Source organism: Oryx dammah, unplaced genomic scaffold (genome assembly GCF_014754425.2).
Source record: "Oryx dammah isolate SB20612 unplaced genomic scaffold, SCBI_Odam_1.1 HiC_scaffold_25, whole genome shotgun sequence".
NCBI classification, from domain to species: domain Eukaryota; kingdom Metazoa; phylum Chordata; class Mammalia; order Artiodactyla; family Bovidae; genus Oryx; species Oryx dammah.
In genome coordinates this window covers 37,610,827-37,626,007 of record NW_024070209.1, presented here as the reverse complement: position 1 = coordinate 37,626,007, position 15,181 = coordinate 37,610,827, and the positions used below count along the sequence as shown (strand labels likewise).

Below are 15,181 nucleotides of genomic sequence, written 5' to 3'. Positions count from 1 at the left end.
TAACTGGGTTTCATGTATTTTTGTTTGCTAAATCTGATAACCCTAAACCTGGTGCAAGGAGGAATTGTTAAGGGCTCATTCCTGGGAGAGAAGAATGTACAGAAAAAATGGACTGAGCCTATACCCAAGATACTGCAGAACAAACATAAAAAGAAATGGATAGACTTAGATTAACTCAGATAGTAGAGGATGCAGGTGAGAGCAGAAAAGGCAGATTTCAGCCTGAGGGTTGTGAAGACAGGCAGATCTATGACATGAATAGTAAACCTGGAGGGGTAAATAGTTTTAAAGAAAAAGTGTTTGATTTATTAAATATGAGCATGAAATCACCAACATATTGGTTGGATATTCACCTGAATATCTGAAAAACCAACTTAGGCATAAATGACTTTTGCAGAGATAATATTTTAAAACAATCTTAGTTTTACCATCTCAAGCATATCTCAAATCACTGCAACAGGTTTCAAAGTAACTCTGAAATTTACAAAATTAAAGGTAATTAAAACTACCTATTATGAGCACAGTAGTAAGTTATGGAATAGTTTCCTTCTGGGATTTACATATAGAGTCAGTAGTTTATGAAAAGCTGATTGATGAGCAGTCTATAGAGGAAAGAATAGGTTAATTCTAATTGGGAGAAAAAGTGAAAGTTTCTAAGAAGTGGAATTTGAATAGGACATCATTAGGGAAAGGTGATATTTGAGTTGGGCTTTTAAGAATGATTATAAAGGGAAAGGCTGCCTGTGGAGTGGAACAGTTTTAGCAGTGGATGAAGAAGGCAGTAAGTAGAGGCCAGACTGTAGAAGGGTTTAGGATATTAGACTTAGGATTCTGAACTTTATTCTGCATATACTGAGAAACACTAAAGAATACCCATTGTTTCATGAAAACCAAAACTGCATAGCCGACTAAGGTTTTGATATTGTGGCCATAAAACTGAATGCAGTTGCCAAGGACTCAGAAGAGATATTTTTAAAAACACTAAAATATGTAGACCATTATCATTTGTGAAAACAGACAAATTATTTTAATAAAATATTGGCAATAGCTGTTAAGACCAAATAGTGTACAGGAATGCAAGGATGGGTAGGCATATAATCTCTATAATGAATTATAGAGAAAAACCATATGATAACCAGATGCAAGAGAGGCAATTTAAAGGATTCAATGTACATTTCCTAGAGAATTTTGAATATTAGTATTTGTCTCAACTTGGTAAGTGGTATCTATCAGCAATGAAGAATATGTATATAACACTGAAGATGTTGCCATTAAAGTCAGGAACAAAACAAGAATCACCACTATTTGATTGATCAGTGTTGAATGATGAACATAATACACCATCAGTGTTCTGAGGTCCTAACCAGTGTGATGAGATTAAAAACAGGTGGAAAAGAAAAAACATTTGCAGATGATTATCTAAAACACACTTTAAATTGTTATAAAACAGGCCACATGTATCTGCCAAAATAAATAGCAGTCAGCTGCTGTTATGGTATAAGCTCATTTCCACTTATCTCACTTTTTCCAGGTTTCAAAGAGCTACACCAGCAGTGAGTTTGCCCCATCCCCTGGGGTACTGATCAGGATTAAATCTTCCGTCCCAAGGTCAATGAAATCTTAATTATCCAGTCTTAGCCCCAGTCCTCTTGATCAAGAACCCTCAAAATTCAAGCCCAAGTGTACTCTGGTTCCTGCTAGTACATGCTAGTTTATTATTTCAGTTCCTTTGGTGTGTAATCTCCTCCCTTATCAGGCAAAGCAGTCCCCAGGCATATTACAACTAGATTTAACCCTAGTTACCACAGCCTCTCAGCCAGAAGAAATGGAAGCATATGGAAGAGAACTTTCTACAAGGGGGCAAGTGTTATCTCTTTCTAGGAGTTATAAGCCACTTCTGCAATCCCCAAGGATCCAGGGATGTTTACAAAGCCAAAATCCTCAGGGGCACCCACCCCATGTTTCAAAGCTTCAGGCTTTCTCAAGAGCAGGGCCCTAGCTGTAGAGCAAACCTCCCTTGGCTGAAGATCCAAGTATCTTCAGAGCTCTTGTAACTGTCTAATCCCATGTCAGTTTTTTCACTGTAGGAAATAAGGGCCTCTTTATGAAGCCCAAAGAGCCCCCTCTGGCTCACACTTAAGTTTTTGTTTTTCCAAACTTAGTTTTTAACTGGTGCATTAAGCATTAAGTGCCCTCAATTCATTATCCCTCTTCAAAGAAGTAGTATAACTTAATTGGCCAGCTCTGCTCTCATAAGCATTGTTTCCCCCATATCTTTCAAATCCTGAATTGTTGACTAGGTGACAGCATCCACCCCTTCTAGGCTGTTTTACTAGGTCACTACTGGTGAAATCAGTAGTCAGGTGGCCACGTTGTACCAGGGACTGAGTAAACATTTCCCAAACCACATCTTACTGTCTGATCTCTGACACCATTCCCTGTATCACCTATTGTCAGTCCTGATCCTCAGAAAAGCAGATGCCAAGAAGGGCATCACATGCAAGATAGTGATCGGGAGAAATGTCTGTGAAGGATAGAACAGGTGGGCTCAGGATTGACAGGGAGAGCCTACAGACCATGGTGCCTGTAAAAGGAGGAAGGGAAGAAAATACAGAGTGGAACTTCAGACTAGTTTAATTCCAAGAAAGTCTCATCCTGGCTGATAAGTTCCCCAAGCCAAAGTTGTCCGTTAGAGGAGTTCTGTGGACAAGAAAGGACAAGTCACCCAAAGGGGTGACTTGCTGTCAAATAACTGTTCTCCAGAGTACAGTATCTTTAAGGAAATCAGAATGGTGCATGTATATGGCCACCACACCAATCAAAAACCAAAACAAACTAAAGCTACAGCAATTAATTGGCATACTAGAGTTGGCCAAATAAAACAATGAATAAAGAGTGAATTCAGACTCAAATCTAGATATATGTCTGTGAATTTAATAAAGAATATAATTTAAGTAGCATTTCAAATTTCATCTGTAAATGATGTTGACAGTTGACTCTCCCATTTGGAAGGAAAATTTTAAATTGACATCCTATTTCATATATACAAAAGGTTTCAAGTGAATTAGAAAACTAAACATTAAAAAACCATAAAAACATGACAGAATACCTTGGTGAAACATGGAAAATGAATAACACAGTTAATTAATTTTTTTAAAAGTAGAGTCCAAAGGGCAAATAAAAGACAACAGCAGATATGAGATTTTAACAAATGTTGGTTGCATGACAAGCAAATAGAAAAGCAGTGGTAAATTCAGCAGAACAGAGGAAGTCACAATCTATATGACCCACAGAGGTGATGAGGCGAAACAGCACAAATCATCTTCACCAAAAAAAAGATCAGGGCTGAGAATTTGAGAGCGGGTTAAAAGTCTATACAGAGACTTACATGCCTGACTCCCTTCCCAATTTCACATTACCAAAGGACTACCATCACCCTACACACACACACTCACACCCATACATGCTCTTGTAGAACTGCCATGACCATCTCAGAAGAATGAGATCCTAGCTATTGGAGATGCAATGGTGAGAAAAACATAGCTCCTCAGACTCATGAAAATTTTTTAATCTACATGTGGAGACAAGTTATTAATCAAAACCCATACAAATAAAGGTAAGGATTCAGCCTGAGGATTGATGAGGCAGAGCAGAAAGTAGAATCAAGAGGAAGAAAATAAAATTCTCATTGATAAATCAACACTGAGGTTCATCTAATCTTCAGACTTTGTGTTCACATGAGCCAATGAGTTCTCTTACCATTTAAACTAAAGTGAATTAGGTTTTTTGGTACATTCCAAGGGGATATGGAACGAAGTCAAGGAAGGCTCCTCTACATAAATGATAATTGTAGTGACATCTGAAGGATAAAGCAGGAATCATGAGATGATTGGAAAGAAGGAAGTTCAGACAAAAATGTCAATTTTAACTTAGATCAAGTAAAACAGGTTGAAAGATGTTTGTGGGCATTATCTACATAGAGGTCTTTAGTTGAGTTTAACAAGAGCTTTTTGGTGAGGGCTGAGTGATGGAAACCAGAATATGCATGTGTATGCACATGCGTGCATGCTCAGTCGTTTCAGTTGTGTCGGACTTTTCATGACCCTATGGACTGTAGCCCACCAGGCTCCTCTGTCCATGGGATTTCCCAGGCAAAAATACTGGAGTAAGTTACTGTGCCCTCCTCCAGGGAATCTTCCCAAACCAGGGGTCAAATCCGAGTCTCCTGCATTGCAGGCAGATTCTCTACTGCTGAGCCACTGGTGAAGCCCAGAAATCAGAATAGATGGGTCCAATTAAGGAGTGAATGGTGAGGTGAGGAAATATGAAATGAGTATAAAACAACTTCAACCCTTGAAGAGTTTGGCTGAAAAGAGGCAAAGAAATAGGAATATCAGTTAAGATATAGGTTATCAGTTTTGATGACTTTTTAAATGGGGATGGCCTTAAAAGATTAGTCACCTCAAGGAAAAACTATACAGCAAAAAACCTCTCATAAAAGTTTTTTCATAAAAATATCCGGAGAAGGCAATGGCAACCCACTCCAGTACTCTTGCCTGGAAATCCCATGGACGGAGGAGCCTTGTAGGCTGCAGTCCATGGGGTCGCAAAGAGTCAGACACAACTGAAGCAACTTAGCAGCAGCATAGAAATATCAAATAATTAGGAAGGGTGAAAACAGAAAGCCTCACATTTCAGGACATGACTTTCACTTTTCACTTTCATGCATTGGAGAAGGAAATGGCAACCCACTCCAGTGTTCTTGCCTGGAGAATCCCAGGGACTGCGGAGCCTGGTGAGCTGCCGTCTATGGGGTCGCAGAGAGTCCGACACGACTGAAGTGACTTAGCAGCAGCAGCAGCATAAAATTATCAAACAATTAGGAAGGGTGAAAACAGAAAGCCTCACATTTCAAGGACATGAGGCAATAAGATTGAGAACCCAGTTTACTCTGTAGAGAGAACTATTTTTAATCCTTAAGAATTAAAAAGTGTAATATACTCTCAAGAGACATTTGGCAAGGATGAGAGAGAATTCCGATGATCACAACAGGAGGATGAGGTACAATACTACTAGCATCTGGTGGGCAGAAGCAAAGAATGCTGCTAAACATCCTGTGATGCACAGGACAGCCTCTCACAACAGAGAATCATCCAGCCCAAAATTTCAGTGGTGCCAAAGTTGTTAAGCCCTGCTCTAGAAATTTAACCCACACATGTATTGACACACATAAAACTACTTCTGTACAACCATTTATTGTTTGAAATTACAAAGTACTGGAAATGACATACGTATATATAGAAGGTTTAAACAAACTAAGGTACACTAGAACACCAGTACGTATGATATTCCATTATTTGTGTTTTAAAAAGAGTGGCAGAAGTAAATGTTACATATATAGATAAAGATACCTATCTATCTTACCCTTTGGGGTTGAACCTTCCTGAAAAAACTTTTTGCTGGGAAAAACACAGTGTTGCAGTGCATTACTGCCCTCAGTGTATTTTAGAGAATCTTGCTCTGGCCCTCTGTCTGTGCTTGTCTCCATGGGAAGAGAAGTCAGTGAAACCAACGGAATGTGTCCAGCTGGAATCCACTCTCCCTTCCAGATCATGCTCTGGCCACCCTGAAATTCCTTGTCCCAAAGGCCAAGCCTGCTCCCAGGGTCTGCACAGTCCTCTTCCCAAATTCTGTCCTCTTGAGGAACAGCCAAGGGTGACTACATTCAGGGAGTGCAAACATAGAATTTGGACAAAAGGTTAGGGTATCCTATTTGTGTACATGAGAGCTGTCAAAGTGCAGGACAGAGCTGAAGTGTGAAAGAGAAGGCAGACTAAGGACTTCAAGGGCCAAAGGGAGAAGGTGGAACTCTGAAGAGTTCAAGAATTCTAGACTTGAATCTAGCTTCCAGACCATATAAATATATATTTCTCAAGGTATGCCAAAGGTAGGAAAAGAAAATATATTTTCATTTAATAGATTGATTTAAAAAATTAAAATCTTCAGACACACAGTATATGTTCTTCCATTTGTATGCCTGTCCTGGATCTTAGCAATGTTAGAGGTCAGCCTGCTGCAGGAGAGAGAGAGAGAACCCCTGTGACCTAGAACAAGAAAGAAACAGAACCTGGGCCAGAGGATCCAGCAAGGGTCAGAGATGAGTCCCAAGGGTTTAACTCTGTTCCCTAATTTCAGATCTTGGGGAGTATAGCAGAAAAGGGATACTATAGGGAAGACGGAAGCGATGCTTTGAAACACTGCTGAGGTCATTTCATTCCTTAGTTCAAAAGTCCCCAGTGAACTTGCAACTCATTCAAAGTAAAATCCAAGGCCCCAAAACGGCCTCTCTCCTACTCCCAAATTTACTTCCCACCATTTTCCCCCTTTCTCACTCCACTTCAATCACACTCGTTTCCTTGCTAGCCCCCTCACTCAGCATGCTACAGCCTCAAGGCTTTGTACTTGCAGTTGCTGTTTTCTGGCTCTCTCTGCCCCCAGGGAAATGCATAGCACACTGCCTCCCCTCAGAAGCCTCCCTCAATGAACATTATTACCCTTCCCAAACTCACTCTCTGGTTAAGAGTGGGACACTTACTGAGCGACTTCACTTTCACTTTTCACTCTCATGCATTGGAGAAGGAAATGGCAACCCACTCCAGTGTTCTTGTCTGGAGAATCCCAGGGATGGCAGAGCCTGGTGGGCTGCCATCTGTGGGGTCGCACAGAGTCGGACACGACTGAAGCGACTTAGCAGCAGTAGCAGCATAGGATATTAAGCTTTTAACGTATGGTGTCAAAGTGACCTCTATGTAGTTCTCATTCTCAATATTAATACATAACTTGCTCATAAATTCTTTTAGGTCAGTAACACATTATGACTTTGTTCACCTGGTCCCCACAGCCTTAAACACCTTTCAAGCCAAACTTCCACTCAGGGATCCTCTAACATCAGGTCCAAAAGTTACCAGTGTGAAGCCTTCTCTGACCTGAGATAGAGATGTTATTTTCTCTGGGTTCAAAATGCATTTTGTGCACATTAGTCACAGTAATTAATGTGCTCTTTTGCTACATATATTGCACGCATCTGTGCTCAGTTACTAAGTCATTTCAGACTCTTCTGTGACCCCATGGACTGTAGCCGACCAGGCTTTTCTGTTCCTGGGGTTTTCCCGGGCAAGAATACTACAGTGGGTTGCCATTTCCTTCTCCACAGGATCTTCCGCACCCAGGAATCGAACCTGCATCTCGTCTCCTGCAATTCTTTACCCTTGCAGTTCAGTTCAGTTCAGTTCAGTCGCTCAGTCGTGTCCGACTCTTTGCGACCCCTTGCACCACCTAGGAAGTCCCCAACATATATAACTACTTAAATTCAAGTGGATTTTCTTAGGTTCTCTTTAGATTAAAAGAAAACCCTATGTAGACAGATTTTGAAATGAGAATTTATTTTTCATCAGGAACCTACTCTGTGTAAGCATGTCACGTGTCAGTTCGTATGCTGGGTTTACGCACAAGGTTTGGTCAAAAGAGAAGCACGTTTTGACAACACCATTGGTAAGAAATGACAACAACTCCCAAGATGCGCCCCAGGGTAAAACCTGTCGCTCTCGCTTGATTTTCACCCTTCAGACTAAAGGGTTGTCAAGAGCTGGCGGCAGAACAAACTGAAACTGTCTTTAAAAACGAACAAAAAGAATCTACCAACAACGAACAGCGACTGACAAACAATACCGCTCAGCGTCTGACAATGTGATGTGTGACAACCAACGTGACCGTCCAGAGGACTGCTCCCTCGCTTATTCAGTGCGGAAGACCTCCCGAGAGAGAACGCTAGAAATGCCAGCAGGAGACACTCAAAGATATGGAAACAGTGCTCTTGGATGTGTTAGGAAGGTAGTTCCCCGCCACTTGCCTAAACTTATCTGAAGACTTATGTTCCGAGGTTACCAACGCAGGAAGGACACTGTTTTCAAGAAGCGGAAAGTATGCCAGCCACCAAAAGCCTGACGAGAAATAACGCCTGAACGAGAAATAAATTGCCAATGCACTTTTGTGCGATGTTATAATCTCCTGGATATCCACAGAACATCCTGAGGAGATGCTTAACTGTAGCAGACTCCTTAGCGAGTTTTAGTGGGTTTCGAGTCGCAGTAAAGGGCTAACGTCTTCACAGAAGTTTAAACTATTTTTCTCTCACAGGCTGAAAGGGCGAGCTTCCGTTATGGAGTGCGAGCACATTTCGTTCCCTTCTGCTCAGGGTGAGTCCCGTCCAAGGATGCGTACCTCCCAGACTTGCTTCGTTTTTTTCCACAGAGCTGGAGTCCACGGCTCCTCACACGCCGGGCGCAGCCAAAACAAACCACACGAAGCCGAAACCACAACTCCGCTCTCGCCGCCAGTGCAGAGTCTCGCGGCACCAGCCAAGACCCGGAGCTCGCGAGAACCGCCCACCTGGCGAGAGCCCACGCCGGCAGGCGGGGCCGAGAGAGGAGGAAGTCGCACTTAGACCCACCCACCTCACTCCACTACCCCTCCTCGCGAGAATACTGAGCTCGGCCGACCGGGGTAGCGCGTGCAGAAACGGAGGCGTCACACGTTGGACTCGTCGGCCGCCGTAGCCCCTGCTAGGACAGCCCGTGCGAACCTGCTGGAGGAGGAAGAGAAAGGCAGAGAGAATCGGGTTACAAGATGGCGGGTCTTTAGTACTTACCGCGGCGGCGGCGGCGGCGGGAGAGCGAGCGAGCTCTGGGGGGTAAAGGGTGGGGAGGGTGGGTGCGTTCGGGGGTGAAGTGAGAGGTAACTGGGAATCTGGGCGGCAAGGTCTCAGTGGCTCCTGTTGCCCTTTGCCGCGGCTGAACCTGGGAGCCATGGTGAACTCGGGCCTCTCCGGAGCCGCCGCCGCCGCCGCTGCCGCCACCGCCGCTACCGTCTCTCAAGAGTGAGGGGCGTAAAGGAGGTGAGCAAGGAGGCGGCGGCTGGAACAGTGGGGACAGCAGTCACCATGTCGGATACGCGGCGGCGAGTGAAGGTCTATACCCTGAACGAAGACCGGCAATGGGACGACCGAGGCACCGGGCACGTCTCCTCTACCTATGTGGAGGAGCTCAAGGGAATGTCGCTGCTGGTTCGGGCAGAGTCCGACGGTAAGGTTATTGGAACCGTAGCATAGGGGACAATGCCTCCGGTTTGGGCACAGCCTGGGGTTTAGGCCCTGAGCCGAGTACTGTTACTGCCAGCCATTTGGAACAGCGCATTGGTTTTGTGTCTTCACTTCAGTAAGGTAAAAACAAACTACTTTGTCGGATTGACCCTCAGTCGGACGCCGAGTCTCTGTTCCTCCTCTTGCTAGCCTTATTAAAACACTTGAGCCCTTTCTCTGCAGTCTGGCCTCTTAAAGAAGCGGGGAGAGTGTGGGAGGGAAGGGAGGAAGTAATGAAAAACAATTTAGTGCTCTCCTGACCCTCCCCGTCCCCCTTTATTTTCTTACACATTATATCTCTGGTACAAAAAATTTAGTGAAACTTTACTCTTTTTTAAAAAACTGATTTTATTAACAAGCTCCAGTTGCCACAGTAGACAGGTGCTGGGAAAAACCAAAAGACGCCGTTTTCCTGGGGTTATTGCAGATTGTTGCCACGATACATGTACTCACAAGCACATACATCTTCAGACTGGGATCCCTCCAGGCTATCTTTGTAGAGGGTGCTGTGAACAAGTGAATACTTTACAACTTAAACAAGTTAGGACAGCAGACCAGACTGTAAACTTGTATTCCTTGATTTATTGTACGAGTCTAATGTGAAATATTTTTAAATGATAAAATGTATAGCCTTAATGAAGACACCTTCCTCACTAATCTGACCGCTGGATTTGAGCAGCTGATAACGTGCAGATAAAAGAATAATAGTCTTCGGTTTATTTTCGACACATCTTGTACTCTTGCACCTTTTTTTAATCATAGACATTTATTTTTACATGAGGTGGCCTTTTGTTCTTAAAGAGAAAAGGATAAATGCAGTTTTGTAATTTGTGTGCAAAGTATTAAGATCCCTGTTGTGGTACTTTGTAATTTGTTTTATTTGTTAAACTGGAAATGCAATAAAAATAACTTTGTTAAAAAGAATTTGGTTTCAGGTGGTCATTTAGACCTTAAAAATTTTCCTTTCAATAAAACTATAAGTCATCTAGTCTCTGTATATTCTTGGTCTGAATGTTGGTCTTAGATGGATTTTTTTTCCCTTAAGAGTATTATGGGGATAGAATGATATGTTCTAATGCAAAGTCCAGATCTTGAGAGAAAAATGTAAACTGGAGTAAATTTGATGACTTCAGATGTCTTGCCGGGGGAAGAAAAAAGTTGTTTTTTAATGTGTATTCTGATGTTTTATTCAGGGTTTTATAAGTTGAAACTTATAAATATTATTTTTTTAACTTTCAGGATCACTACTCTTGGAATCAAAGATAAATCCAAACACTGCATATCAAAAACAGCAGGCAAGTAGTTGTTTATCTTTAATTTGAAAGACTTCATCTGTGATCAAGGAAGTATTAATCAGACAAAGAATGGGAAAGCTTCCCTGACAAGAAAAAAAACATTTGGTAAACAAAGTTACATACTGTATGTATTTTCCTTGCAGATTAAAAGTTTTCAAACTGAAAAGTGCAAGCTTTTGTACTGGCAGTAATTTATTATCTTTGAATTGAGCCACTGTTAGTTTTTAGTAGAATACAATGTATTCATTAGTCTTACTTAACTGCAGCTAGTCAGGTATCTTCTATACACTGTACACTAAGCCTTTTATTCTCACAGTTAAAGGAAATGGCATAAAAGAAAATTCATAGGAGTACTCTTTAAAGCAGGGAAAGCCTGTTTGTGGTGTGAAAGTAGATTCTTTGACTCATACAGAGGTAAAACTTTGAAGTAGAAGCACTTAACATCCTGTTCTTTAATTGTTGTATATTTTTAATATAATAACCAATGGATATTTTATGAAAGTGTACACTGCTTATTATGTAACATTTTCTGTTAATATTTATTGTCTTATCTGGGAAAAGAAAATCTGTGTTGTGTATTAGTGTGCCTAATTATCTAATCTGGAAATGGCAGCAGTGATTCAAGCTTTCCTTTATTCTGTGAATGTTTTCTTTTTTATTATGAAAAATTTCAAAATTGAAAAGTACAGAGAATAATATAATGAGCGTCTGTGTAACACCTCCAAATTTGACAATGTTAACATTTTACCATATCTGTTTCAAATCTTTTTGTAGTGTTGAACATTGTGGATAGAATTAAAACTCTCTTTGTACCCATTTCATTCTATCCATTCTCCATCCTCCCTATAGGTAACCACTATTCTGAAATTGATGTGTATTATTTCTGTACATGCTTTTATACCTTTTCTGCATATGTATGTATCCATAAATAATATGTAGTCTTTTGTTTGTTTTAAACTTTGCACAATTGATCTCCTATTCTTACATGTACTCTGCAGCTTTCATTTTTCACTCAGCACTATTTTGAAGATTTGTTCATGTTAACAATGCAGATCTAGTTGGGCTTTTTTAAAAAACGCTGTATGATACATGATATACACCTGTTATTAGAAATTTGGATTATTACTAATTTTTAGTGTGTTTGATGTGTAAAGTGAATATGGCAGAGACTTTTGGAGGAAAAGATAATTTTCCAGTGTATTTTGTGTGTGTGTGCAGTGTATAAAGTGAATATGGCAGAGGTTTTTAAAGGAAAAAATAAATAATTTGAAGGAAAAGATCATTATATTTATATCGTCAGTGCCTACTCTCTTCAAGATCAGTGAAAATCTTGATGCTCAGAAACAAATACTTTACAGTTGGAGAAATGAAATTATATGTCTATTGCACAGTGCATTGTTAGTAAAAGTCTTACTGTTAAAACAATTATTTTGTGTATACAGTACATTCTTAATCAGTAATTTGAGATATTTTTGACTTTTTAATACTCAAGTAATAATTTTTTTTTCTGCTTATAAAATACTATGTGTTTTTTTGAGGGAGAATCAAACATTTGTTTTGTGTTGAACCCTGAAGATATTTCTTTTAAGTCAGCTAGTCAGATAGTTATTCTCTGTCTTTATACTGACTTATACCAGATAGCCACTTTGAGTTTGTTTTTTTTGTTTGCTTGCTTGCTTCGTGACTAATATTTTGTAATCATTTTGTTTTCCACCTGCATAAATATTAAATTCTCAGGAACTGTTTTCTTAAGTATGATTCCCTACAAATTAGTTATATTATGGAGTCTTTTCAAATTGTATATGAAATCCCTATAGTTGTTTTAACTGGAAAGATCCCCTTATGGTGGAGGTTTGTGTATAAAATAATCCATCATCATTAGTTCAGAATTACACAGTGGTTCTGTGAATATTTTTAGAAACTTTGGGACATAATTTTGTGTGTCCTGTTACTCTGCTAGAAAATTTAAATAATATAGGAGAGAGATCTTTACTTAAAAAAAATTTTTTAATGCCATTAGGGGAGTAGTTTTTGTAATTAATCACACTTAAATAATATACCATTAGGACTTTCAAAAAAATATTTCCCTCATTGAAAATTTAATAATTGTACTAAATAACATTAAAGTACTAATAATTTAGTACTTTTACTAATAAAGCTTAAGAGCTCTTCAGCAGTAAGAATACTCTGGAAAAGCTTTGTTTATAAGAATGAAAAACCTATGTAGATGGGGTCAGTTGTTTAATTATCTTTATATTTGTTTAAATTATACAAGGGTTATGTTACGTTTGTTTGTTTCACCAGATCTTGTTTCATTTGCCTTTTTACCAAGTTACACAAATTGGGGTTTCCAAGCACATTAATATTTTTCTATGTTCATTAGAATTATCTTTTTTTTAAATGTTATCATTTGAGTATTCAATAAATTAGCCTAGAAAATTGTGTGCTTGCTTAGTTGCTTCAGTCGTGTCCGACTCTTTGCAACCCTGTGGACTGTAGCCTGCCCGGCTTCTCTGTCCATTGGATTCTCCAGGCAAGAATACTGCAGTGGGTTGCTGTGCCCTCCTCCAAGGAATCTTCCTGACCCAAGGATCAAACCCATGTGTCTTAATATCTCCTGCATTGGCAGGCGGGTTCTTTCCCTCTAGTGCCACGTGGGAAGCCCCTTATTTCCAAAATTTATATGAAATATATTGATCATTAGTGGGAATTTTTGGTTTTTTTATGTTTTGGGCTATGCTTTGTAGCATGTGGGATCTTAGTTCTCTGACCAGGGATCAAACCCATGCTCCCTGTGTTAGAAGTGTAGAATTTTAACCACGAGACCACCAGGGAAGTCCTCCATTAGTGGATTTTTAATTAAAAAAGAAATACCTTCAGTGAGTTAATGAGACATTCATAGTTACAGGATATTTTGCTACATTAAAGTACATTGATTAAATACAGAAAGGAATATTTAACATTCTTCTTTTAACATTACAGTTCTAAAATGAGCTAAGTACTGAATTATGGGCTCAAAATGAGTTAGAATGAGTTGAGTTTAATGTCAGATGACTCAATAAGAAATCACTGATTCATGTCACTTCCTTTGCTTACTATGGGCAGTATTGAAGTAGTTAATGGGAAGAAAATATACTTAACCTTAAGTAGCACATAAACTTGTAAAGTGTTTAAATAAACACATTAGAAGGAAAAGACAATGATTATACGGCGTGACACAAAATATAGTGCCTGATACCTGTGTCAGAATTATAAGTTATTTAGAATCAGTTTCAGTTGATCTTGACTAAATCAGAAGCAGACTTATAGGGTGTATACTTTGTATATTGAACATAATTTTGTGTTAATTGGGTTTGGGAGAGATGTATAAAGAAGTCTTCGTCCTGGGTCTTACTGGGAGACAAGACACAACAAGTGAAACAATTAAAGAATTATAATACAATAGCTAATAAAATGCTTTAACCCAGTCCTTCTTGAGAGCCCATGAAAGCATTTCACAGATGAGGCAACTAAGGCACAGAAAGTTTTAAGTTTTTTAACTGAGGTTATACAGCAGGTATGCACCAACACAAAATACTGTGAAAAGTGACTTTATTCCAGAGACTTGAGCAGTAGAAAATAAGAGGAGAGAAACTGATTTGAGCCAGAATCATTGAGAAAATCTTCACTCCTTGGTGGTGTCTGCTGAAGGATCTGTGATAGGGAAGGAAATAGTACACCTCACACAAAAGGTATTAAGCCTCTTCGCAGCAGAGATTTCTTATTTGAGAGCTTGGTTTGCTAAGCAAAAGGGAGCCAGTATAGTTTCTTGAGTAGGAGTCTAACGTGAAAGTAATACTCTGTTTAGGAACCCAGTGTGGCAGTGTTATGAATATTGAATTGAGGGTAGGGAGGGAAACAGAAGAGCTTTAGGTAGCAAGACTTTTGCAGTAATTAAGATCAAGAAAATGAAAGTCTCTTCAAGTGTAGTAAGTGGAATTGGAAAAGAAGAAACGGAACTTCAGTATATTTTCAAGAAAGTGCTGGAAAATTTGAGTAATGATTAAATATGGAAGAGAACTGACATTTTTGTACGGCAGAAATCAACACAACATTATAAAGTAATTATCCTCCAATTAAAAAATTTTTAACCACACACAAAAAAAATTTTGTTAAGGGAATCAAATGTTACTAGTAGTGTTGAGTTTTGGGGCCATGAAAATGATGGTTCTCTCCAGAAACTGGGACGTTGAGAAGAAAGCAGGTTTACATTTATCATATGGTTATGTGCTGCTTTTTTTTTTATGTTTTTATTTTGAATAGGTAATACATTCATGTTTTTTAAAATAAAGTATCTTTGAAGTCTCTCCTACTCTGGATTCTGTCCATACAGTTTCCTTTACTAGAGGCCACCAGTGTTACCTGTTTCTTGTATACCCTGCTAGAGGTTTTATGCATATGTAACAAATACGCGTGCAATCATCTACATAAAATTCCCCCTTTTATTGACATAAGTGGTAGCAAACTGCATTTGTTCTGTACCTTATTTTCATTTCGTCTTTGATGTGAGTAAAATGAATAGGTCTGAAAATTAAACATTCTGGGACTAGAATTAGAGTAAGAATTTGGTGTAGGAGATTCTGATTTGAGAATCATTGAATGTTATTTTTAGCAACAAGAGGAGATTACCTTTGAGAGAGTAGGTATAGAG

At 39.4% G+C, this 15,181-nt stretch overlaps 1 protein-coding gene across 2 annotated transcripts in view; it reads left to right on the top strand.

Annotated features, from left to right (window-relative positions):
• Window positions 1-8,601: 8,601 nt before the first annotated feature.
• The window catches only part of PPP4R3B (protein phosphatase 4 regulatory subunit 3B), a 51,179-nt gene continuing 44,599 nt past the window's right edge, over window positions 8,602-15,181 (top strand). Inside the window, exons 1-2 of one of the 2 annotated variants that reach the window (XM_040224862.1) lie at window positions 8,602-9,140; window positions 10,436-10,491. In XM_040224862.1, the coding sequence (XP_040080796.1) occupies window positions 8,999-9,140; window positions 10,436-10,491 (198 nt within the window). In that variant the 5' untranslated portion in view covers window positions 8,602-8,998. The remainder of the gene's footprint in view (window positions 9,141-10,435; window positions 10,492-15,181) is intronic. The other variant, XM_040224863.1, reaches the window with a different exon arrangement.